The sequence below is a fragment of the Bos mutus genome, chromosome 10 (assembly GCF_027580195.1).
Source record: "Bos mutus isolate GX-2022 chromosome 10, NWIPB_WYAK_1.1, whole genome shotgun sequence".
In the NCBI taxonomy this organism is placed as follows: domain Eukaryota; kingdom Metazoa; phylum Chordata; class Mammalia; order Artiodactyla; family Bovidae; genus Bos; species Bos mutus.
Window position 1 is genome coordinate 5,179,824 of NC_091626.1, and position 27,096 is coordinate 5,206,919.

Genomic DNA, 27,096 nt, shown 5'->3' on the forward strand with positions numbered 1-27,096 from the left:
CAGTATATTGATACACTGGCATTTTGAATGCACATCCAGTGTTTTTAAACAAATATATGATGAACAATCCATTGAGCGTGCCGGGCAATAAGTGAAGCTCTGTACTGGAGTTATCCTGTTTACAACAGCTTTATGAGGCAGATCTAATTATTCTGTCCAAACGATCCAAATCAATAAAACTGAAGGTCACAAAGAATGTCAGCAGCCCGAATACATGTATTTTAACAGTAGGTACGATCGAGATTGTACTGGCTATATCTGACTCCTAAACTATATCTCGAATATATCTCCATGATTTAAGTGACGAACAGAGTTCCAGTAGTAAAACAGGTGCAGAGATGTGACCAAGGAGGGTAAAACGCTCAGTTCTTTATCACGTCTGTTAAAAGGCACTCCCCAGATCCTGGGTTAGATGTATATTTTCTCTGTGAACTATGGCAAACGCGAGTTCCATGTTAGGATCTGACGAACAATACAAAAGCCAGGTGACCTCAGCATCACGTGCAAGGGTGTTAGTCACCAAGGCCAAAGGCAGAATCTCATCCCCCTGTGTCATAATGCATGTTCCTGGAATTTACACTGTGGGGCTCATGGCGGGTGCTGGGTGCCTCTGTGGGGTTCAAGAAAGTGGAAAACTGGTAGCCAAAACTAGAAATGTATTACCTGATTAATAAGGAGTTACTGGCAGTACCCAGTATGAAGTCTGAATGAAAGGTACCGTTGACTATAACATAAAAACTGCTTCGTCCTTTACATACAAATAAAAGAGAGGGTTTATTTTCATTCTGAGTTTATTTAACATTTCATCCGGTTGAAATGAAATAATACGTGGACTCCAACACTGGCTAGACACTGTGCTAATACTGAAATAAAAGCTGCCAGTCAGCTCATACTTATAATTCGTTATGTTACCCAAAATATTAATAACTATTTACCTTTACAAGCTTATTGCACTTCATGTGAACTTTTCTCCAGAAAAGGTATTCCTAAGAGATCAGCAAAGACTGCCAACCTTGGTTCATTTTGTTCCTTTTGATAAACCATGATTCAACTCTACAGTTCGTATTTCTCTATAAAAGCATCAAAAATCAGCAGATAACACTTTAAAAGACACATCTCCAGGCTCATGGTCCCTTCTGTCATGAGGCTCTGGCAGTCTCATCCTGGTGTGCATTAAACGTTTGGTTAGTTTGCCAATCTTCCAACCAGTCATTCAATTTCCAATGAAGGTTAAGACTAACGTGGAGCTGCCAGTTATCCAGGGCTAAGAATTCTGAGGTTAGTGGGGGCGGGGGGTGGGGGGTGGAGGCTTCAGGGCCTTGAATGTGAAAGTGTTAGTCACTCAGTCGTGTCTGATTCTGTGCGACTCCATGCACTGCAGCCCGCCAGGCTCCTCTGTCCATGGGATTCTCCAGGCAAGAGTACTGGAGCGGGTTGCCATTGCCTTCTCCAGGGGATCTTCCCGACCCAGGGATCAAGCCCAAGCCTCCTGCATTGCAGGCAGACTCTTTGCCATCTAAGCCGCTGGGGAAGCCCTTCGAGCTGCCTCAGTTTCTTGTTAAAAGTGCCCTGTAAGCACCTCTTGGAGCTCAGGCTCAAATTTCTAGCTTTTACCAATTTTTAAAGAGAAGCAAAAATGGCAACAAAAGATGTCCAAGGTCAGAATGTCACGGGACAGCTCTTTTGCTTCAAATGGCTTAAGACAGAAAACCTCCGTGAGAGGGTTCTGGCAGCACACAGGAGGGCCCAGAGTAGCCCAGCCTCAGGCCCACTCACCGTTTCAGAGAAAAGAGAAGCACAGACACGAGGCGCACCGTTCTGCCTTTATAAGGAAATTCAGTCTGCTCACATCGTCAGCAAAAACCTGCCCAAACTAGTTTCTACGTGTGTTTCCACTTACAGGTCTCTATTAGACATCGTACTGAGTGGTCTACACTTACTGAAATAACCACCTCCCATATGCCTCTGAACCTCTATAAATTACAGCATAATCTCGGTTACATTGAATATGTTACTTGTGAAACCAAGACAGGTGATGTAAACAGTGGTCCCTGGGCTGGTTATTTTCCAACAGGGTGGAATGTAATATACAAACATTCAAGTAAAATCCATTGAGTCAATGATTCACATACACATCGTTTTTCTGTAGCTTTCTGAAAGCCAAAGAAATCTGATAGGACAAGAAAAGAGATGTAGGTAGATGAGACCATTCTCTTGATTCTAAAAAAAAAAAGCCAGATTCAACCCAGTCATATAGTGCTGGTTTTGAATATACTCCCCAAATTTGACATTTGTGCATTTCTGTTACTTAATTAGTTGATTTAAATGACTGAATATAAAGTCAACAAGTGCAAGGTAAGATTAATATCTTCATAAGAATACAAAACAGAGTAAATTTAAAATTCAATCAAAGAAAGCCACCAGCAATAGGAAAGCTTACAGATATTGACAGCAGCCTCCATGCATCACACTTGTCTATTACTTTGACTTTCAGGAGGTTTATGAAGGAGCTTTTATCCTACAAATCCAAAACATTCATCTTCTACTTCAGTTGCCTCCTGCCCAACCTGGGCAGAAAAGCAAACTGTCCTTAATATTTACGAGTCTTTTTTTTTGTTGTTGTTACAGTTTAGCCTCAGGGCTTTTGTGTTTTCTCAACTCACTACTCAGCTCTCCTTGATTTGAAACAAGGGTGGGATAAAATTTCAGTATGATTTCCTTTTCACTGACTGACAATCAATATACTGAACATCTAACTCTATGCCTAGCAATGCTCTGGAAAACTCTGGGTGTGAGTTAGGACATTGTCTTTGAAAAAACAGTGACTATAAAAGCTACAGGAAGGGTGTCTGTAAATCATAGCATGATTCAAATGTAAGGGGCGGGGGCTGGCAGGTGAGGCACCTGGACCACCCCCAGGGGCTGTGGCGTAAGTAGCAGCTGGACTCTAAAGGCTTCTATGGGTCTTTAAAAGGTTTCTTCACTGAGAGAACCCAGCCGCCCAGGTTATTCCTCTCCAACTTGGGTACACCAGGCTCGCGGCAGGCAGGCTCCTCTGAAGATGCTTCTTAACCTGCTTTATAACCCCTTGTTAAAGTACACACGCCGTAATTCAGGGTAGGTCTCTCGGATCCTGGCTTGCAGCTCAGCCTCCAAGCTTGTCACAGACATGGAACTGGGAGAAGGGAGAAAATGACAGGGTCATCCCACAGACGGTGGAAATTCGAACCTGAGGAGAGGAAAGCAAGGACCCCCGTTCACCCCGACTGGTGTAAAAGCCCTGTCTGAAAAATGCTTCATGTCTCAGGAAACTATCACTAAATAAGAAAGAAAGGGACCATCAGATCCCTTTTGATCTCTCATCTTACTGAAAGCTTTAAAAACCACTTATCGCTGGCAAGGAGGTATGGTAATCACACTCTCAGACCCTGATGTATCGGAAAGTAATCTGTGGTCAGGACACTTCCTAAGGGAAATAACATAAATGTTCACAATTCATGAGAAAAAGACACATGCATTCAGTGGAATTTTTAGCACTAAAAATTCACTTGCATTAATGTGCTTCTGTCCACTGTATAATGATATATATTCTGAACTTTTAGAAAATATGAAAATATATGAGAAAAAACATCTCTTGTAGTCACACTACTGAGAAGGACCACTGTAAGTCTTTGCTTTGTGCATGTAAAAAATGTACCTGAATGTTTTAAGTTGCTCAGTCGTGTCCGACTCTTTGCGACCCCATGGACTGTAGCCTACCAGGCTCCTCTGTCTATGGGATTTTCCAGGCAATAGTACTGGAGTGGATTGCCATTTCCTTCTCCAGGGGATCTTCCTGACCCAGGGATCGAACCCAGGTCTCCCACATTGTAGACAGACGCTTGACCGTCTGAGCCACCAGGGAAGTCCATGTATTAAAGCTTATTTTTTCATTATGAATGCATACTTAATATATAAGAGGATGAAGAAAAACTGGCCAGCAAAACTGTTGACTTTCTGTTATGGAAAGCTCATTTGCCCCTTTCCTATTTGCCCATTTCTGTTCCCCTCTAATCTTAATAGTAATGAGATCACCAGGCAATTTAACCTAACTCCTGATTTATGCTGTCCTGAATAACCTGTTCTTTTCCTAGATAGAAAGAAGAATGAAGAATTAAGCAGTTAAAAAAAATGACGAGCTCTCTATCCCCAACACCCACCCCCTACTCTGCCCCCTGCCAAGCAATCTGCAGGCAGATCATTCGGGCAAGACAACATCTGAAGACACAGTAGGTGGTTCGTTGAGATTCTTTCCCCTCCCCTTTTTTTTCCTTTAAAAACTGTCATGATTGACAGAGAAGGAGAAATATCGTATGACGTCCCTTATATGTGGAATCTAAAAAGAAACGATACAAATGAATTTGCTTAAAAAACAGGAGCAGACTCACAGACTTAGAGAAAAAACCTACAGTTGCTGGGGGGATGGATGGGGAGAAGGGATAGTTAAGAGAGTTTGGGATGGACACGTACACTCCGCTATATTTAAAATGGATAACCAACAAGGTCTTACTGTATAGCATAGGGAACTCTGCTCAACGTTATGTGGCAGCCTGGATGGGAGGGGAGTTTGGGAGAGAATGGATACATCTATGTGTATGGCTGAGTCCCTTTGCTCTTCACCTGAAACTCTCAACTTTGTTAACTGGCTACACTCCAATACAAAAATTAAAAGTTGTTTTTTGTTTTTGTTTTTTTTAAATAAAAGGTATTACATGAAACAAAAAAAAAGTGTCACAACTGAGCAAAATCTTTGGAGTTGGTCTCTGGACATGAGTTCACCTTCTCCCTGAGTAAAGCATCTTTCCTTTCTACTGACACCTGTGTCTTGAATTACTGGCTTCTGAGCTGCAAGCTGCTGAACTTGGGTTTGGTAACACTAGGAATTAGTTTCTTAAGAATTATTCTTTACTTGAGTGGGCTTCCCTGGTGGCTCAGTCAGTAAAGAATCCATCTGCAATGGAGATCCCTGGGTGAGGAAGATCCCCTGGAGAAGGAAATGGCAACACACTCCAGTGTTGCCTGGCGAATTCCATGGACAGAGGAGCCTGGCAGACTACAGTCCATGGGGTAGCAAGATTTAAACAGGACTTAGTGAGTAAACCACCACCACCATAGTTGAGATGTGGTAAACTAAGAGGTAAAAAGATAGGATATAGATTTATAGACATAATGCAAAAAAAGAAAAATGATGAATATAGAAAAAACAGTGGCTGTTTTTTTTCTTCTATATAGGGAGACCTTGGGTAATTTTAAAATAATGTTGCTAATGGCAATGATAATGGCTATGACTTAGTGCTTAATTTTTGGGTCAGACATTATGCATTTTTAACCCTTATAAAACCTTGGAAAGTTAAGTATTATCTTAATTTTACAGATAAGGAAACCAGAGGTGCAGCTGAGATTTGAAGTTAGATCCTTCTCAACCCAAACGCCATGCTCCTAAGTCACAGAGTGTAAGGCCAAGTGCTGAACACTGATATTCCAGTACCGCAGACTAAGGAAACAAACCTTCCTTACCCGAAGCCCTGAGATTCTGGGGTTCGCCCAATTAAACAGTGCTCCTCTTCAGGAAATTCATCTGTACTGGGCTTCACAACAGGTTCTGAAGCTCCTGCCCTCTCCAAGCGGGGCTTAACTATGGGCGTCAAGGTGATAAAGGTTCCCTCTCCTTGAAATTTAAGTCCCCAGCTAACAACAGTGGGGGTCAGAGACAAGCAAAAGACCAGATAAAAGACGGATGTCTCATCAGATGGGGGACCTGATGAAGTCAGTTCTAGAAGAGACTGCCGCGTCCCAAAGCCACTGGAAAGCCTCGGGTGTTAAAGGCCATCTGTGCGGGGCCTGTCGGCCCATGAAGGACAAGACAAAGGCAGGACTGGAAGCAGAATCCCAGCAACGAAGCACAGCACTGCCCCTCTGCACCTGGGCATTAGACAGAAAAAGGCTGAAGCCTCAGATCTATGCCTATTTAATGCCGGTTAATCCTGTTCTTACATCAAAGGCAGGATTCAAGGGCAACTTGTGATGAAAGATATATGCACAATAAGGCTTTTAAGGAAAAAAGGAAAAAAAACTCAAGTAGGAAGAAGGAAAGCCAATATACCAACCAAAGTTAAGTACATACAGTTGCTCTCCCTGGGGCTGGAACTTAAATTCTAATATTTCTGCCTTATAGATGCCTTTGCCAATGGACAGGACATCAGTGGATCATATTTAAACTTTTACAAGAGCAAACTGGCACCAGAGTTAACCTGGGTCTTACACAAGAATAAAGCATTTTCAAATGTAATCATAGCAAGTAGCGAAGAGCTGGGCAAAGAGAGTTTTGATATTAAATAGATGTGCATTTAATTTCTGCCTCTCTCTTCCTTTTAGAGACTCTGCTTCCTTATCTTTTTGAGACTCAACTTTCCTCCTAGTGAAATGAACCTGTGTCTGCAACTTGTTTTTAGGTTAAAACGCATGATCATTCTGAAGAGTAACAAATACATACCTTTTCTGCGGAAACAGAGCACAGCACAGAGGCGTAGCAAACACCAAGCTTAAAGAAAAATGAAAAAGACACATCAGAGCACTTTTAAAAATGGTCTACTTTTCAGACTTTTTCTATTCTACTTTGATAACAATCCCCTTTCTTTCTTTTTGGTATTATACTGCCAACTCAAAAATATGTCCTGTTTGTGTAATTTTACTACTAAGGGCTGCCAAAATAATTTTAAAAAGGGAAAAAATCAAACAGATAAAAGGAGTTTTAAAAAGAATCACACAAGTAGCTCCAAATGTTGCAGGTTTCTCTAAAGGCAGTTTCTTTCTAGCTAATGACTGGGACCAGATGTTCTGAGATGGTCTCATTTTTCAAAATGCATGTCCCATATTAGCCCTCACTTTCATATGCTGTATATTAATCTTAAAAAAGGAAAGAATGACACTGAAGTAATTCTACTCACCAAAAGCCAACTATTCCAACTTGAACAGGTGCACTCATCCATGGGAACCTCTGGGTAAAGAAATAAACTATTTTGAATACTTTTTATACAGGCTCTCAGAGACAGTTTTCTCTGCTGGTTAATTGGAAGGAGCATGGCCACGTTACAAGATGCAGCTGGGATGCGATTAGCGAGGTGTGGGGGTATCACTGCAACGGCTCGTTAGTCCTGACTTCCTGCAGCCCTCGGAGATCTGGCCACAATGCACATGCAAGGGTCAGGCGGCTTCTCATATTCCTCCCTTGCACTTAGAATCAGAGAGATGCCTGCTCGTAAATGGGAACTAGAGAAAGTGTTATCGCTTGACTATCATTTGTCTCCTGGCTGGGGAGGAGTGTGGTTCCAAAGCCAGAAAACTAACAAACCTGTATTCAAATCTCTGTCCTTCCAGTTCACCCCCACTGTGGGCAAAGGGAGGCAGAGTCCACCCAGCCCAAGCTCTGGTTCCTTTTCTGCAGAATGTAGATCCCAACAGGTTCCTAAAAACATGTGCACGAAGATACGCCAGATAACATTTATCAAGCACCTAGCGCTGTGCCTGGAATGTTCAGAAACCCAAAGGCGTCGCTGCCCTGCTCCTGCCCCCAACCCTGCACCTCTCCTGCCTTGGTTTTAGTTGCTGTCAGTATGGTTAGAATAATTGCTAGCATAACAAATTCTTGACTGCCACTTTTTCGTTAATGGAAATGAATGAGTTGGTTGGTCTTTTGGAGGGTATGTGCTATTAGATTTTTAGCTTTCAAAAGGGAATTTTTATAAGCGCATAATATGCAATATAAAGAGCAACGAGATATATAGATTATGTAAGTAAGGCCACTGAAAGAGCTGCCACCAAGTTGCCAACTAGTTGTAATGAAATCAGCCAGAGTCAACACAAGTGGTTAATTAAAAGATCAGGATCCCAAGGGGGCTTGTGTGAGAGGCGTACCCTGGTCTCTGAGAAGGCTCCTCTGGCGAAAAGGTACATCCCGTGGGTTAAGGGAGAGAAAGGGAGAGATGTCAGCAAGCAGAGACAGGCCCACAGAGCTCGCGTAGATGGGCCCCGCCCCTCAAGGGATGGCAGGAGAAGGAAATACTGCATCAGGGGCAGCTGGCTCCGAATGATGCTGCATGATTTTCATAAGGAGATGGTAAATCGTCTTCCTTCTTTCCCAGTCATGTATCATCAGTCTGGGAGCACAGACTTGATGATGGGAAGGCAAGCTAAGAACTGAATAACATCTTGCTGGAAGATTGACCCACAAGAGCCCATGAGAGCAGCCTCTTCTTCTCAAGTGGACTCTTGAATAGGCGTGTGTAATCTCAACAATGGGTGTGCACAAACCAAAGGCTGATGGAGGCTCGTGCAGAGGGTTTTGTTGGAAGGGTTCTCAGTAACCGCAAGGATTCCGGACAATTCTGATCTCTCTCATGAAGCTCAACCTGTATGTCATCTCTGCTCCCAACTCCTTTCCAGCACCCCCTCCCGCCTCATTCACCCCTACTTCAAACAGAACTTGGTCTGAGATTTTAAAAGTGAGCTGAGGATGTTTGGGTTTTCCCCTAAATAATCACAGAACTTGAGGGAGAGACATAGCATAGAATTGTGGAAACAGGATATTTTAAATGAATTACAGACAGTAATCACAAGTTTAAAAAGATACATATCTAATGAAGTAAAAGCTCAAAAAGTTAGTATGAGTAAATTCTTTCTGTTTCCAATGATCTTTACTCTTTACTTCATACTGTATATGAAATACAAATTGCACATACTCACCATGCAGAAGTCTTGACACAAGTATTCAGCTGTGAGGCCATTGTCACAATCAAGGTCATTAAATATTAGTAGTTATCATCCTTGTTTTGTTTCTTGTGCCCTTGGCCGTTCCACCATCTTTCCTAAACCCTACTATACCCATTCCCTGGCCACCTCTGATCTACTTTCTGTCATTATATACTAGTTTATGATTTCTAGGATTTTATATACAGTATCTATTCTTTTGTATAATTATTTTGAGATTTACTCATGCTGTTGTATATATGCGTGGTTCGGGGCTTTTTATTGCTGGGTTAGGTACTCCATTGTGTGAATGGAATTTGATAATCCATTTTCCTGTTTATGAACATTTGGACTGTTTCCAGTTTGGGGCTATTGCATATAAAGCTGCTTTAAATACCTGCCTTTTATGGACATACATTTTCATTTCTTCTAGGTAAATACTTAGGAGTGTAATGGCTGGATTGCAGGGTAAGGATATGTTTAACTTAAACTGCCAAACTATTCTCCAAAGAGTCTTCAGAGTCCCTTGGATTCCAAGGAGATCAAACCAGTCAATCTTATCAGAAATCAACCTTGAATATTCATTGGACTGATGCTGAAGCTGAAGTTCCAATAATTTGGCCACCTGATGAGAAGAGCCGACTCACTGGAAAAGACTCTGATGCTGGGAAAGATTGAGAGCAGGAGGAGAAGAGGATGGCAGAGGATGAGATGCTTGGATGGCATCACTGACTCAATGGACATGAGTTTGAGCAAGCTCCAGGAGAGAGTGAAGGATAGGGAAGCTTGGTGTGCTGCAATCCCTGGAGCTGCGAAGGGTTGGACGTAACTTAGAGAATGAACAACAAGAACAACAAAGTCTTTGGCTCCTTTTCCATTCCTACCGGTAGGGAATGAGAGTTTCAGGTCCGCTAGCTACATCCTTACTATGGCCCAACGCTTATTATGGTCAGTCTTGTCAATTGTAGCCATTCCAATAGGTGTTTAAAGGTAGCTAATGTGGTTTTTAAACTGAATTTCCCCAATGACTAAAGATACTGAGCATCTTTATATGTGATATTATTTGATTTCTATGTATACTTGGTGAAATATCTGTTCAAACCTTTCGCCCTTTAAAAAAAACACTGAGTTGTTTTCCTGAATAAGTGTATCTTTTGGATACAAGTCTTTTATCAGACACATACTTTGCATAAATTTTCTCCAGTCTGTTCCCTGTCTTTTCATTCTCTTTATAGTGTTCAAAACACAGAATTTTAACATTTTGAGGAAGCCCAATTTGTCCATTTTTTTCTTTTATGGACTGTGCTTTTGGTGTTAAGTCTAAGAAATCTTTGCTTAACTCCAGATCTCAAAGATGTTCTATTTTCTCCTAGAAGCGTGACAATTGTAGACTTTTACACTTAGATTCTATGAACCACTGGGAGTTGATATGTGTATGTGTGTATGCCACCAATTCCCTACACATGGCCCACATCCCAGGCAACCTGACCATACACAGGCCTCCCACCTCTGTGCCCTTTCTGTGCTTCTGCAGTGCCTGTGCCCCCGGCCAGCCATCTTCAGGGGTCTCCGCTCACCTGCGGCAGCTGGGGGAGAACTCCCCTATGCTCCCACCATGCCCCACACTCTTACTCACCATGCACTGGACCATGTCCTGTGCCCTCCCTGCCACCACCCCATGTGGTTCTGAGAGCACGGCCCAAGCCCTATTTCTAAGATAATGGCACCCAGCACACTGCTTGGCGTGCAGTAGGCGTTCACCAAAGGGCTGCTGCATCAAACGAGTGAACAAATAAATGCTGTCGTCACACTCCATCAGCAGACAATCCTTAAAGTCTACTGAGTAGACAGAGCCGTCCACCTTTCTTAAAGAAAATATAAATGAACAAGAACTTCAGGAATGAGGAGCTCTTATCTGACCCAATTCATGTCAACTTTGTTCTCAATGAAAAGTGCCAGCCAGGTAAAGAGGCCACAGGAGCGATTCTTCAAGAACACTGTTGGGTGAAGCACCAGCTTTTAAGCAGTGAACTTCTGGTTTACTGCAAAGATTTCAGTGAGTCACCTGCCCACAGCTGATGCTTTTTGCTAGCACTCCGTTTGGAAAAAGACAGGGCGTGGGGGGAAGGATGAGTCATGCCGAATGCTCCCCAAGCTCACGGGTTAAAAAAGCCAAGAACATTCAATTCCTTTCATGTTTGCAGAGCAGTTTGGTCACATCCAAGGTGAAAGCCCCGAGAAGCACATCCTTGCAGGGAGGCACATCTGGCTGCTGGAGCTGTGGGAACAGAGGGCCGACTGACCCAGGCAGACGTGGCCGCCCACACAGACCTGATGCACAGCTGAAGAAATGATCTCTGGGCCTTTGTAAACAGGGCTCAGAAAAGCCTCCCTTTCAAAATAGTGTGTGAACGTGCTTTGCAGATGGAAATGTATGGATACAAATATAAGCTGCCTCCACCTCCGCTTCCACAATGGCCATACTATCGGTGAAGTCCTACAGTCCTTGCCACGTGGGCAAAAATGCAATATTCTGATGTAACAACAACCCTGAATGTAGGGGTGGGATGTACGTCTGAGGAGCTCAACATTTAACCATAGCTTTTTCAAAACATCATCCTCCAAGGAGGTCTGAATCAGTTTAGCAGCAGCCAGACCCTTGACAGCTAGTGAGGCCCTTGGACGGATCCATGAGCTGCTCTGACCGCCTCCCCGCCCTGCCACCTGGCTTCTGATGCCAGCAGCCTCCTCTGGCCCTGTGTGAGGCCCTTCAGGGGGGAAGTGGGGCAAGCAGAGGGGAAGCAAGGTGGCACACCTCCAAATTATTGTTGAAGGGTGCAGTTCCAAGCAAAGCCGAAAACCACAAACCAGGGAGGAAGGACAAGGGATGAAAACACAATAGTTACTCATTTTTCGTGTGAAAAACCCTAGGGCCATGTGGAAGTAGTGGCTAACTGGTTAACCAGCAACAATTTGCTGGTTGCTTCATGGAAGAAAACACCAGGCTGTATCTGAAGCAGTTTCTGTCTGTCCCAGCAGGAAAATGATGCAATATGCCCAACTCTGTCTCCTGGCCAGTGTCTGTTGCTGAGATATTAGAGTAACGGCAGCAACTTTCCCAATGACACCGAGACCCCAGGAGTTCAAGGCCATGACAGTTAGCAGAAGAAAAGGCCAAGTTCACATCACTGCTTTCTCTGGTGACCTAACTTCAGCATGAACGTAGGTCTGCATGCAGACTCTCTCAGAGAATTTCTGGAATCCCAGGCCCACATTAGCACCCACGTGTGCTCAATACCCACAGCCAGGAGTGAGACGCCCAGGGAGTAATGTCCCAGCAGCAGTGGCAAATGGCCAGATTTGGAGCCTCGCTGCGGAGTTGGGCTGCTGACACCCCTCTGCTAACTGGGTGCTGGGTGGTGTTGGGGAGGCCGAGAGAAAGGACTGGGAAAGCTTTGATGGTGGGGATACTGCCACTGAAGGTGGTCTCCCCACTGCATTCACAGGTGCTGATTCACGACAATCATATACTATTGGTGGAATGACTCACACTTAGTATTCCTTTCCTGCAGAAGTTTACTTTTATGTCAGACAACAGGATGAGGTGACTGTCTCCAAGCCTTGTATCCACTCGGAAATCTGATCTTGCTTTAAAAGTCTGATTTTGCTTAAAGTCTGCAGGAGGGGGAGGTTGGATTTATTATTATTTTTTTTTTATTCTCTGTTGCCCCTGAAGTTGGCATGCCAATACCTTAAGAAATTAACAATCAGGAAAATCCAAAGGTTGCCTGGGTCAACGTATGCCCTTGCAGAAGGACTATAATCCTAATGTCTTATCAGATCAAGAGCTAGCAGTGAAGAACACAGTGAATCAATTCCATATCTGTAAAGTCAAGGAGCCACTGGATGTTCCACTTCCTCCCAGCATCCTGGAGGATAAGGCTGATGGCCCCTCTCTAAGTTCATTTGACAGGTTCTCTCCTTCAGAGCCTAAACCACTTCCCATAAGGAAAGCAGGGATAGATAGAGAAAGGAACATCAAATTTTTTTTTATTTAGATTATCCGAAAATAAATGAGACATCAAAGTTGGTGAGTTTTAGATGTTTACATAATTTAGTAGTTTCCAGATCTAGTCAGCGTTCTAGTACATACACCAATTCCTTGGCAGCTTTAAAGAGTTCATCTGTTTACATAATATGGTAGCTTCAAGATCTAGTCCCTGTTCCAGCACACACACTAATCCCTGAGCAGCTTTAAAGAATTCATCGTTTCTAAATTCTGCAGAGGAAAGAGACTTCAGCAAAGCCTTTTCATGAATCCTCAAGTAAGAGCTTATCAAAGTAGGTAAGATGTCAAATGAGGTCACCTTTACATTTTGGTCTTCACTAATAGCTTTACTGGTTAAATCAATGAAACTGTTTTATATTTTTGTTTAATCTTACACTTAAGACTGTAGAAATCCACCAGATGGATAGAGACTCAGCAGGCATGTGAGAATGCTGCCTCCTGGGGGTGGTCCAGGGGTCTGTGGACCGCCCGGGATGCTCGGAGGAGAACAGCTCGATCACTACAGAGACACTGCAACACCCCATCCCACTATTCACATCGACGTGCGAGACTGCTAGAGGAAGAAGCTCCGAGAATATAATTTGCTCATGTACCCGAAGCTCCCAGGAGAGAATGAGCGGGCTGCGGAGGAGAGGGCCCTCTTTTTGACTCTCACACGTGATTGGTACATCCAACATGCCAGTCAAATGAGGCACTCAATACTATTGACTTTTCAAAGCATACTTTCTTGGCTTATCGTCTGAGAATGTAATTGTATTGAAAGTATTTGATGTTGGCCTTAATTTTCCCCTCTGGAGCCCATAGGGTGAATACAGGTTAATGAACCTGTCGGACATTTAGAATTTTCCTAATCACAGAAATCATTCAGAAAGCATCAGGCCTATGAACCATGTCCTTCTTTCAAAGTCTGGTAGTGTTCCCTCACTGTGACGGTTCACCCTGAGACAGCTGCAGTGTTTACAACACGCCTGCTCCCCCAGCCAGGAGCTGGAGCCCTTCCTCCCGAAGGAGCAACGGTGTCAGATTCCAAGCACAGCAGGAACCAGAGGAGCTACCCCATCCGTCTCTTCCCTACCTGTTACAGGAAACTGGAAAGCTAAGGTGAAGCATACATACAACTGCTTTTGAATCCTGGAAACCACAAGAATGCAGACAATGCAAGGAGGTTTCTCAGTTACAGTTTCATCCTGGAATATCTTCAGACCCTGAGGGGAGGCGGCTGATAGATTAATGGATTATTAGAGATGATTACCACAGAAAAATCCATCTAGGCACTAATTCAGTATTCTGTGAAGCTGCTACTCCCAATTATTCTTTCCTTTCAGATAGTATGTACACAGACTTACAAACAAATTATTCCAAATTCATACTCTCCCTTCATTATTACTTAGCTAGGGATCTGACTGATAACTAAGATAAGCCTGTACTTGGGTTATGGCCGCTCAAGAGGAGTGGGCAGCAGTCAACAAATGAGAGACTTATGAGAGCTTTTTCAAATATTTCTCATTAGAAATAAAATATTTCATCAAGTGTCCAATTGCCACTGGCCTTCAAATTCTTTACTCCCTATCCACGTGGGAAACAGTCTGTATAGCTTGAAGTCTGAAGACAAATTGTAAGGATTGAGACAAGGATAAACAGAACTGGGACTTACCTTGAGAAAGGCTTTCTTTTCCAGAGTATTCATGATAAATGGAGGGATGGCTGGAAGTAAAGATAGACCCGCTTAAATCTTGGATAATGTCTATTTTCAGCTCACTTTTTTTTTCTCAACAATTTCACGAGGCTTATATTACTTGCAGACGAGTTTCACACTGGCAGAGTAAAAGCCATTGCAATATTCTTTAAAATATCTTAGCATTAAAAAAACTCCCACTGTTTCTATTTGTTAAAGTTTTGAAAAATAACACAATGCTCTATGCCCGCTAGAAAATTTTATGATTTTGATGAGAACTTTAACATTAAATATGCAACAATGCAAGCATCAGGAACTTTCCCCTTCTGTACCAATGATACAAATGCAGGCTTCCCCGGGTGTCCATCCCTGTGGAGTACAGTATAAAAATTCCTGCCTTGAGTCACACAGACCACTTGTTAGCTGGGTGATCCAGAAAACGTTACCTCCCTGCTCTGAGCCTTGGTTTTCTGCTTTCCTCATCTATATAATGGGATAACTGTACCAAACTAGCCCGGACGATAAGCTGCAATGATGCACGTAACCATCAGAGAGCACAGTTCATTTACTCATGATTCAGGCTCAACTATCCATCAGACTAAACTGTCACAGCTATTCCAATATGTCAATCACCTTTAGAGATGTTGCTGGGATAGGAAGACTGTCTCTTCTCCCAGGACTACTGTTTCAGATAACCAAGCCACTGGAAACAAAGCTGTTGGGATGCCTGAACTCCAAAGAGGAGCCTTGTATTTCAAAATGGGAGAGAGCAAAACCAAAAGCCTACCCAGGGTAGAAGCTGCAGTGGCCAGCTTGGTCTCATAAAATCTGGAGACCTGGGCTCAGCAGGCGTACCAGGGCAGCCTCCCCAGCTCCTTGCAGGTCAGTGACAACGTGCTGGTCCCTGACTCAGGGGACTCTCGGCCTGCATTTCATGACTGTGGTTTCCTCAGTTCACCCACCCCTACAGTGCATGCACACTGCTGTCGCACGAGGATGTCTTTGTTAAATCACTTAACGGTGGTTAATCAGTTCAGTTCAGTTCAGTCTTTCAGTCGTGTCCAACTCTACGACCCCATGGACTGCAGCACACCAGGTTTCCCTGTATTTCACTCTATCTCGGAGCTTGCTCAAACTCATGTCCATTGACTCAGTGATGCCATCCAACCATCTCATCCTCTGTCGTCCCCTTCTCCTCCTGCCCTCAATCTTTCCCAGAATCAGAGTCTTTTCCAATGAGTCAGCTCTTCACATCAGATGACCAAAGTATTGGAGTTTCAGCTTCAGCATCAGTTCTTCCAATGAATATTCGGGACTGATTTCCTTTAGGATGGACTGGTTGGATCTCCTTGCTGTCCAAGGGACTCTGAAGAGTCTTTTCCACATCACAGTTCAAAAGCATCAATTCTTTAGTGCTCAGCTTTCTTTATGGTCCAACTCTCAAATCGATAAATGACTACTGGAAAAACCATAGCTTTGACTAGATGGACCTTTGTCCGCAAAGTAACGTCTCTGCTTTTTAATCAGATAACCAATTAGCTGGAGTGCCAGTAGTTGGAAAGGAAGAAAGTTTTCTTTCTTTAACTTGTTTGCTCACTCCTACTTGTGAGGAATGCTGATGAGCGTTCTCAGTGACAAAAGGAATTCAAAGACAACAATCAAAAACACATCACTGGGAAACCCTAACAGCACTCAAGTAAGTGTGCTTCTTTGAGAGCTTAGTAAATAGCCAAGGGCTGTTTGCACTCAATTTAGACAAGGAAATCGAAGATACTCATTTCTGTTTCCTTTTTTCTTTAAAGAGTACCGTACTCTCGGGCCCTCTGGTTTCTGAGAACCTTCTTAAGAGTCCTGGTCTGAGTGTAGCTGAAGAAGCTTTAGGAGTAGATGAGAGATTCTCAGAGGAGCTAAGTTACAACAGAGATTCTCTGCATTTCATCATGCTGAGTCCAAGTCTAACGGACAAAACTGAGTCCATACTGGCAGCCATCTTATTCACAGTTGTTGGAATTAACCCAACTTGGTTTGTGTTCCAATGGTTTCCAATTGATACAAATAAATCCTCAGTATAAGTTATTCTTATTCACGAACTGTTAGAAGTTTCTTGTCAAGATTGACTAAGACCCAATTCTTTCTCTTCCGATCCTCACCACCCGTACTGTGAACTGCCCTGGTCCACCACCATCCTGACCCGTCTCCTATCACCAGTCTTGGTTCCTCTTCAGCTGACTCTCAACATGGCACCCAGAGTCATGCAGTTAAAGCCCGAATTGGGTTATTATTACTACTGCCCTGCTCAAAACCCTGCATGGCCTCCCACCCCTTGGACTAAAGCCAGGGCTCCAAATGCCTGCAGAGCCATCCACGCTCTGCCCACGTCAGCCCGGCTCCCCTGTCTACTGTTCCTGCCCTTTTCTTTCTCCCCACGCAGCCCTGTGATGCTTCCAAGCCACCAGGCATTCCTCAGCCATCTCTTGCTGTTCCATCTGCCCCAGAAGATGCATCCCTGGAACCACTCTCCCCCTTATCTGCCCCATCTACTCCTGTCACCAAGCAGGACCTCTGGGGTCTTCCTGGGACAGACCCCATCCCCCACATCCTCTGCTGCAGCTCCTCTCTGAAGCACCCAGATAACAGTATCTCAGGACGATCATGAGCACATAGCCCCAGACTGTCCGGTGCCCAAGGACTTGTGCTGTTAAGCTCCTTGTTACCTTACCATCAACCAATCAGAGAACTGTGCATGAGCCAATCACCCCGCGGCACCCCCTCCCCATCGTGTGGCCTTTAAGAATGCTTTGTTTTTAAATGCTTTGGGGTTTTTTGGGGGGGCATGAGCCACGTTGCCCTTGCACAGCCCTGCAATAGATCTTCCTCTTCTCCAAACTCTGTCGTTTGGCCTCACTGCACACACGGACTTGTGTTTGATAAAACGTCTACTCCAAGATCCCCACACTCTGTATCCCCTGAGCCCTTATAACCATCCCACAGATTACATATCTGACTTATTTGGTCAGTTTTCTGCCTCCACCACCAGAGGCCGCCTCAGGGAGGGATCCTTCATGGTTGGTGCTCACTGGCACACCAACGCTTGTTCAAGCGAGACCTGCCAAGTACATGAACAGATGCCAAGGTTCTCCTCACCCATGCCAGGGGCTGCCATCAGGATCCTGGAGACAACCACTTGCGTGATGGCTTGTTTGGCAGCGTTTGCCGACTCGCCCAGGCGGTTCCCGTTCTCATCTGTGACAGGAATGCCAACTTTGAGTTCCCTGGAGAGCAAGACACATGCAAAGTTCATACACAGACGGTTCATGGAACAGCTGGAAACAGTACTTAGGCTGTGAAAGATCAAGTCCCTACTTAATCCAAAAATGCACTCCAGGGTCATTTTTGGCCCTAATAAGCCTTATTTTTAAATGCCATGAACAAGCTTAATCCTTGTGGGATAGACACAAAAAGGAAACAACACTAGCAAACTTTGTAAAAAAGAAAAAAAAGGTAGCATTTTGAATAACAATAGAACTCAAAGGATGAAAAGGGTAACTTAAAGAAATTCAGGCAAGGCTTAACTGGGGCTCCTGCTGCAGCAGTGGAGAGCGAAAACAAGTAACAGCTTCCTTTTCTAGCTTGCTGGCTGGCTGGGGGCTTGCTTGCTCCCTCGGTTGGGGGCCAGCTTGTTCCTTATAGTGGTGAGGGCAGGGGTGTGTCCAGGGGTCCTGCAGGACGGCGGCTGAGGCATTTTGCCCAGTCCTTAGGTTGCGTGCGCAGGGGCCTGCCCCAGCCCCCTGCTTTTGCTCCAGGCTCTTCAAAAGTGGGAGCTGCCTTTTTTGGTCTCTTTATGTCTTTTCTCCAGAATATGCCCTAACAATGAAGCCTTGCCTGAATTTCTAAAAAAAGGAAAATAGAGAGATACAACTCACAGCATCATTAAGTAAGCTAACGATACTGACAGAGCAGCCACAAGAAGAGGCACTACTGAATATTTAACTACGGTCACTAGTGCTATATTTATCGCTCCTCTGTTACCCTGTTTTTCGTTATCCACTCCAAAATGCTTTTTTTTTTTTTCATTCTTCCTTCTCCTTTAATTTTTGCCAGTACTAGAAAATACTTCCAAAGATATAGATTAATCTTATCTTAAACCCTAAAAGAAAATCTGGGTGGGGGAAGAACCTATTTTATAGAATAAGCTTTCCAGGCACAGACATAAGTCTGAGATCTATTTTTTTAAACTTTGTATCATACAGAAGTAGAAAGACTAGTCCAAATCCCATATGCTCATCAGTCCACTTTAATAATCAGCAACTCAGAGCTGACCCTGTTTCATCAATGGACCCATCCTCACCCTGTTACCAGATTATATGAAAGCAAATCTCACATAATTTCATCTGCAAATATTAAAACAAAAGTTGTTAAAGTTTCAACAAAGCAATTTATTAGAAGAGATCCTACTGTCAAGCAAAAGTCCTCTCTAGGAGGGCATGTTAACCTTACCTTTGTCTCATTAACGGAATATTAATGCAATTAGCCGCAGCTACCGCAGCGAAGGGAACAAAACGTCCTATGAGCGGAGAGACATGCTGCAGAAAAGATAATTCCAAAAGCAAGATCTTATTTTTTCTACAGTACTGAATGCAAATACTTATTTCTTCTCAAAAACCACTACCAACACAGAGTCCTACTTGTATAGAAACGCAGGCCAAAAGTGTGCTCAAAACTTGTTTCCTAGAGGTTATTTTTATATTGCCAGCCTGGGCATCCTAGGACCAGGTGGACATCCGTATTTTGATGGCTGCATGTGGATGATGGAGCAGGGGTTTTGAAGTCCCAAAGTCTTGGGTTTAGATGCTGACTCCTCCACTCTTCAGAGGTGTGCCCCAAGGCACCCTGCCCAGCGCCCAGCCTTGATGGGCCGTGTGGGTGGTAGGGAAGCATTTAGCGCTTAATACACAGTGTCAGGTACAAACTAGTGTCTTGGCAAATGTTATTAGTGATGATATAATCTTTTTAAAAAAACAAAATACAGTTGAAAATGATGACTACAGTATTCATCAGACTTGAACTATTTTGAGAAATAACAGACAGACTTCGAGCCAGGTAGGTGAGAACAAATTAAGACGCTTTACTACGGAGACAATAATCTGAATACCTTGGTTAATGCGTTGAGTCCTAGAGCTGTTGCTACAGCACCTGTTGTTGCAGAAACGTAAGCTGTTCCCAGTTCACTGAAAAGGAAAATGGTACAAAAACAATGAGTGTATGTCAGAAAACTCAAGTCTGACATTTTGGGAAGAAATGAAGAAGATTAAGAATAGAGATTCCATAAAATATAACACAAATGAACTCATTGAAGAGACAGGAACATGCTCAGGAGAAGAGCCTCGTGGCTGCCAGGCCGGAAGACGGGAGGGAGCAACACAGTGGGGGGCTGGGTTTAGCGGATGCAAACCGCTGTATATAGAATGGATAAACAGCAATGTCCTCCTGAACAGCACAGGGAACTCCAGTCGACACCCTGTGACAGACTACAGTGGAAGCGAATGTGAAAAAGAGTGTGCATTTTAACTGAATCACTTTGTTGCATAGTAGAAACTAACAACACTGTAAATCAACCATACTTCAATAAAATACATTTTAAAAAAGATTCATCAATGATATATTCAGCTCTGCCAGCAGAGCTACTCATACAAAAAGGAAGCAGACCCATATAAAAATGGCATTCTTCACATATAACCTAAATACCACGCCAAACAAGTAGACATGGAGAATATGTATGTCTCGGGGAGGGGAAGAAAGGAAGCTGTGACTGGGCAGGAAGCTACAGATGTGGGGAAATTCATATTAACTTAAATGTTTGTAGCATATGGACTTATATAAAAAATACTTCTCAAAATATCGCTATATATACTGAAAGTAAAAATGCAGTGCAGCCATTCTTAAAATGACATCTTACTGTATAAAAATACTAAAAATCTTATCCTCTAAATACAAGTAAGCCCAAGCAGTTCTCTATTATTTTTAAATAAATTTTTATTCAAGAATTGGATGAAATGAAGGTGTGATCAGCACTGCTGCGTTGCAGATTTCAGTATTCTTTGTTCCCTAGGATGATAATAGAAGAATACAGATGATCAAACTCAATTTAAGAGTTAAAACAAAACCAAAAATTCTTTGAAGTGTTATATCAGTTAGGCTCAAAGTTTTGGTTAACTAATCACTTTAGCTTGCCTGAACATTGTTTCACAGGAGGCAAAATTTTAAATCCATTCACTTTCTTTCAGGCTCCAGAGACATCCTATTTTAAAGACAAATCAGATATAAAATCCCCTGCATTTCTGCAGAGACCCCCACTGCTGATGCTGCTATCTGTGTAACCCACAAGGCCTGCCCCGAGCTGCCTGCTGTGTGATCCGTGGGGGTGAAGGGGATGTGCTCCCGGTGCGGGAGCCCTGCCTTCCTACCAGCGCCACCAACAGCACGGATGATGTCTGAGAAGGCAGGCTGTGGAAACTGGTGTTTAGGCAGAAAGGGAGGAAAAGACACACTACTGAGATACAGGCTCCCTAAGATTCCGAACCATATAAACGATCTGTACAAATATACTTTTTCACCAGGAGGGCATCAGCACTGGATCAAATGAACGCCAGAGGAATGCAGAGGCTGGTTAACGCTTCCAGTCTTACTTGACAGTGAGGGGAGCATCTCCACTTCTGTTGGTGTAGTTGACCACGGCATTGAAGGACTGGTTGATCCACTGCCAGAAGAGCACTGCTGGAGTGGTCCTGAAATAGAGAGGTCCGTCACACACCCACCGCCGCCTGGGATCTAGCCGTCTGACGACGTGAGCGCCGGGAACCAGACGGGAGACGGGCTGGAGCAGGGAGAGCGCTGGGCCCAGGACTGGATGCTCTGCGTCAGAGGCTGAGGACCAGTGGAGCTGGGCAGGGTTTTATCCTCTCTGATTCTCAGTTTCCTCATTCATGAACTACGGATAGCAACAAGCTTAAGAGGGCTACGGCAGTGGTCCCTAACCTTTATGGTACCAGGGACGGTTTCATGGAAGGCAATTTTTCTACGGACTGCAGTGGGGGATGGTTTTGGGATGATTCAGGCTCATTACATTTATTGCACACGTCATTTCTATTATTATTACATTAGTTCCACCTCAGATCATCAGGCATTAGATCCTGGGGGATGGGATCGCTGGGTTAAGGTGAGGATGGAGTTAAATCTTGTCTTAAACTTGTAAGGGAGCCCAGCAAAGAGCAGGCACTCAATTGCTGTGATTAACGTCAGGTCCCTTCTCTTACAGAAAGAAGCTATCTGCAGGCTAAGTATTTCTCATCCCCCCTCATTCCACGTATAAGCCTAGGTGTTTACACCTACATACATACTTATACCTATATTATACGAATCGATTACAAAGAGACTCTGCTTAGAGGCTTTCTAAACGTTCTTTCTCATTTTCTTTTGAGTCTAAGATTTAGGGAGAAATTCAACCTCTTTTTGGGCAACAAGGAGAGTTCTATTCAACAGAAGGAAAAGGTAAAACAACCTCCCAGGATTGTAACTTTTATACAAAATGAAACTCCACATGAAATGACATTTATTTCAATACAACCATTCAAGTACAAAAATGTGCTTTAAGCTCCTGGAATATAAAACAAAGTGTTGTGACACTGCCGGAAGTTACCTATAAAATGTCATCATGCAGCCGGTGATGGTCATGTTCATTGGGACTTGAGCTGACATTCTTCCGATTAAAATCATCTTTTCACCAGTGTCAGGATGAAACGCTGAATCATAGATGTACTTTGCTCTCCATAATTCATTTTCTGTGAGACCTGAAGGAATGATTCCTTGCCTAGGAAAACAGCAAAAGCAACACAGCAATTGTTCATTCCAAGTCTCTCACCAGTGCTACCTAGAACATCTCTGTCTGGGTAGAGTGAAAAATCGAACTGTCATAAAGTCAGGGAAATTCCAATAATACAACGGACAGTATACACTTAAAATGAGCATTTTAAACCCACAAATCTCAACTTATCTATAATTTGGAAAAACAAAAATTTGTGTATAATAGGGAACTATTCAACTTTGAAATATTCTTTGTTTTAAATGACATTTTCAAATGTACTTTGAACTCTGTAAACTCTAAGATATTTTTACCTCATTAGACAAAGGCTGTGGCAATCAAGAACATGAAGTCATTCTTAAACCTGTATTTTGAAAACCTAGACTAGAAAGGTTCATTATATTTCCTTATCAAAGAAACACATATTCCTTGCAAGAAATTTAGAAAACACAGAAATTCATTAGCATAACTAAAACCATTCGAGCTTTCCCTGATTCACAGCCACTGGTAATGCTTACTGAATACCCTTTCAGGTTTTTCTAGATGGATGTATATGATGCGTTTATCACCTTTTTAATCAATGCTATTTTGTAAACCTTTCTCTGTATCTTCATATATTCTATATCATCTATACTGGGTTGAATACTTTTCCCCCCAAAATTCACACTCACATGGAACTTCAGAATATGACCTTATTTGTAAACAGGGCTGTTAATTATGTAGTTAAGATGAGGCCATGCTGGATTGCGGGGAAGGGGGTGCAAGTTCAATGACTGATGTCTTTGTAAGACCAAGCGCAGCCACATAAAGAAGGGTATGTGATGAGGGAGACAGAGATTTGAGAGACATGGCTACAAGCCTAGGGCTTCCAGACGCTGGAAGAGATAAAGAAGGATCTGCCCTAGGGCTGTCAGAGGGTGCCCCGCAAACACCTTGATTTCAGACCATACATTTCCATTATTTTAAGTCACTCAGTTTGTGGTCATGTGTTAAGGCAGCCATAGAAATCCTAATCCCTGCTGTAGGACACTGCAACTGCATTTAACATTTTCCACTGGTAAAGGATGAGGAAGTAAATGTCCTTATAAATAAAACTTTCCCCACATCCAAGATTACTTAGAAATGAGTATATTCTCTGAGATAAAAACTATGTAAAACATTAAAACTAAATATTTTATCCTTTTTCTCGACTTGAGTATGTCCCTTTTCTTATCCTCAGCAGCGGTCCCATCGTCATTATCTAAGTAGCCTGTTGTACTCTTTATACAATGTGGATAATTTTGTTCAGTTAGGTTATCTGCTGTCATGAAAATTTTTATTATTATGCATTCAGGTCACGGGGTTGCAAAGAGCTGGACACGACCAAGCACAGCACAGGAAGAAAATAAGGCTCTGCCCAGAAAGGTGTGACCCCTTGTAGGGTTATAGGTATGTTTACAGACACTTCTTGCATTTTCTTAATAGTCTTTTTGTTTGTTTTGTCACTTAAAGTTTTTAATCGATTTGGAATTTACCTTAAGATACCAATATGAGAAACTGCTTAACTTCTGCTTCCAGTTGGCTGGTCTCCCATTCCAATATGAAGATTTCAATGTCATCTTTATCACCAGTCGAGCTTTTATGAGCGTTAGGCTTGCTTTCTGGCCGTTCCACAGTAATCCCCTCATCTTGTGGTGTCGAAGCCACTACTGCAATCGATGGTTTATTTTTTTAACTACTTTTTTAATGGAATATAGTTGATTTATGACGTGTTAGCTGCCACTGTATGGCAGTCCACTCCATGCCTCGTGCAGCAGTGATCCTTCACCCCATTCCTCTTCTGCTTTTTCAAACCTGCCTTAGCTATTATTTTGTTAATTTTATAGGTGACCACAGTTGTATTTTGACCAGCACTGTAGTCATCTGGAGAGAACTGAAACCTCTGTAACATCTCCAGGCCTACCACACATTCTTCCAGTTATTCAAAGGACTTCTTTTAAAGACGACGCCCAGCGTCTTGCGCTTGCCTCACATTGATGAATTCTCGTTTTGGCCATTCTTGTAGGCAGAAAGTGGTATTTGTCGTTTCTGTTTTTTACTTTAGACTTTCTAGTATATACTCTCTTTTTTCTTCCAGTTTTGTTGAGATATAGTTCACATACAGCACTATGTAAGTTTAAGATGTTCAAAATAATGACTTGACTTACATACATCATGAAATGATCAGCGTAATAGTTGTTCAGCGAACATTCATATATACAGACACAAAATTAAAGAAATAGAAAAAGATTCTTGTGATCAGAACTCAGAATGTACTCTTTAAACAATTTTTATATATAATGTATGGAAGTGTTAATTTTATTTATCATGTTGTATATCATATCTCAAGTACTTATCTTGTAACTGGAAGTTTGTATCTTTTGACTGCTTTTATCCACTTCCTCTCCTTTGCCCACTGCCTCTGGTAACCACAAATCTGAGCTCTTTTCCATGAGTTTGTTTTTGCAGGATAGCTGACCTACAACTCTGTGTGAGCTTCTGGTACACACCATAGTAATTCAGTACTTCTATACATTTCAAAATTATAAGTCTAGCTGCCATTTGCCACCTTACAAAGATATTCAAATTATAATTCTTGACATATCCCCACAATGTACATTTCATACCTGTGACTCATTTCTTTTGAAATTAGAAAAGACCCTGATGCTGTGAAAGACTGAGGGCAGGAGGAAGAGAAGGCAACAGAGGATGAGACAGTTGGATGGCCTCCCCAGCTCAATGGACATGAGTTTGATCAAGCTCTGGGAGATGGTGAAGGACAGGGAAGACCAGCATGCTGCAGCCCTTGGTGTCACAAAGAGTTGGACGCGACTAAGTGACTGAACAACGATGACAATTCAGTAAGTGGGAGTTTGTACCAGTTGGGAGTTAATCCCCTTCACTTATCCCTCTCCTCTCCACAACCTCCTCTCTAACAACCACCTGTCTGTTCTCTGTACCTGTGAGTTTGTGTCCGTTTTGTTTGTTCATTTGTTTCATTTTTTAGATTCCAAAAATTATTTTTGAAGCATCGTCTTCTCTTATTCTACACAAGTAAAATCATACAGTATTTGTCTTTCTCTGTCTGACTTGTTTCATTTAGCATAACACACCCAAGTCCAGCTGTGTTCTCAGAAATGACAAGATTTCATTCTTTTTTTTTTATGGCTGAGTAATATAGTTTTTACATATCTATATTTATCACAACTTCTTATCCATTCATCTATTGATTGGTACTTAGATTGCTTCCATATCTTGGCTGTTGTAAACAATTCTGCAATAAACATAGGTGTACATATATCTTTTTTTGAAAACCCAGGAGTAGAACTGATGTATGTATGTATTGGGTTGGTGCAAAAGTAATTATGGTTTTGCGCTGATGAATTTTGCCATTTGATACTGGAATACATACTTAAATAAATGTGGTTATGTTATACATCATTTTAATGTGCATTCCTTGCTTTATCGTTTTTTGCTAATGATTTATTTAGTTCAGTTCAGTAGCTCAGTCGTGTCTGACTCTTTGTGATCCCATGGACTGCAGCACGCCAGGCTTTCCTGTCCATCACCAACTCCTGGAGCTTACTCACACTCATGTCCATCGAGTCAGTGATGCCATACAACCAACTCATCCTCCTGACTTCAACCTTTCCCAGCAACAGGGTCTTTTCAAATGAGTCAGTTCTTCACATCAGGTGGCCAAAGTATTGAAGCTTCAGCTTCAACATCAGTCCTTCCAATGAATATTCAGGGCTGATTTCCTTTAGGATTGACTAGTTGGATCTCCTTGTAGTCCAAGTGACTCTCAAGAGTCTTCTCCAACACCACAGTTCAAAAGCATCAATTCTTCACCACTCAGCTTTCTTTATGGTCCAACTCTCACATCCATACATGACTATTAGAAAAATCATAGCTTTGACTAGGCAGACTTTTGTTGGCAAAGTAATGTCTCTGCTTTTTAACATGCTGTCTAGGTTGGTCATAACTTTTTTTCCAAGGAGCAAGTGTCTTTTAATTTCATGGCTGCAGTCACCATCTGCAGTGATTTTGGAGCCCAAGAAAATAAAGTCTCTCACAATTTCCATTGTTTCCCCATCCATTTGCCATGAAGTGATGGGACCGGATGCCATGATCTTAGTTTTCTGTATGTTGAGTTTTAAGCCAACTTTTTCACTGTCCTCTTTCACTTTCATCAAGAGGCTCTTTAGTTCTTCTTTGGTTTCTGCCATAAGGGTGGTGTCATCTGCACATCTGAGGTTATTGATATTTCTCCCAGCAATCTTGATTCCAGCTTGTGCTTCATCCAGCCTGGCATTTTGCATGACGTACTCTGCATATACGTTAAATAAGCAGGGTGACAATATACAGCTTTGACGTCCTCCTTTCCGGATCTGGAAGCAGTCTGTTGTTCCATGTTCAGTTCTAACTGTTGCTTCTTGACCTGCATACAGATTTCTCAGGAGGCAGGTCAGGTGGTGTGGTATTTCCATCTCTTTAAGAATTTTCCACAGTTTGTTGTGAAATGTCTTATTACTTGCTGCTGCTGCTGCTGCTAAGTTGCATCAGTTGTGTCCAACTCTGTGCGACCCCATAGATGGTAGCCCACCAGGCTCCCCCATCCGTGGGATTCTCCAGGCAAGAATACTGGAGTGGGTTGCCATTGCCTTCTCCAATGCACGAAAGTGAAAAGTG

At 42.8% G+C, this 27,096-nt stretch overlaps 1 protein-coding gene across 4 annotated transcripts in view; it reads right to left on the bottom strand.

Annotated features, from left to right (window-relative positions):
• Window positions 1-749: 749 nt before the first annotated feature.
• SFXN1 (sideroflexin 1) overlaps window positions 750-27,096 on the bottom strand; it is a 62,373-nt gene continuing 36,026 nt past the window's right edge. Inside the window, exons 3-13 of one of the 4 annotated variants that reach the window (XM_070377221.1) lie at window positions 22,225-22,395; window positions 21,215-21,313; window positions 19,681-19,756; window positions 19,026-19,111; window positions 17,673-17,800; window positions 14,508-14,557; window positions 13,970-14,058; window positions 7,954-7,975; window positions 6,987-7,036; window positions 6,533-6,580; window positions 750-3,175 (exon numbers count right to left, since the gene is read on the bottom strand). In XM_070377221.1, coding sequence (XP_070233322.1) covers window positions 3,079-3,175; window positions 6,533-6,580; window positions 6,987-7,036; window positions 7,954-7,975; window positions 13,970-14,058; window positions 14,508-14,557; window positions 17,673-17,800; window positions 19,026-19,111; window positions 19,681-19,756; window positions 21,215-21,313; window positions 22,225-22,395 — 916 coding nt within the window. In that variant the 3' untranslated portion in view covers window positions 750-3,078. Of the gene's footprint in view, window positions 3,176-6,532; window positions 6,581-6,986; window positions 7,037-7,953; window positions 7,976-13,938; window positions 14,073-14,507; window positions 14,558-17,672; window positions 17,801-19,025; window positions 19,112-19,680; window positions 19,757-21,214; window positions 21,314-22,224; window positions 22,396-27,096 lie in introns of those variants that run through there. The other 3 variants (XM_070377223.1, XM_070377222.1, XM_070377224.1) reach the window with 3 other exon arrangements.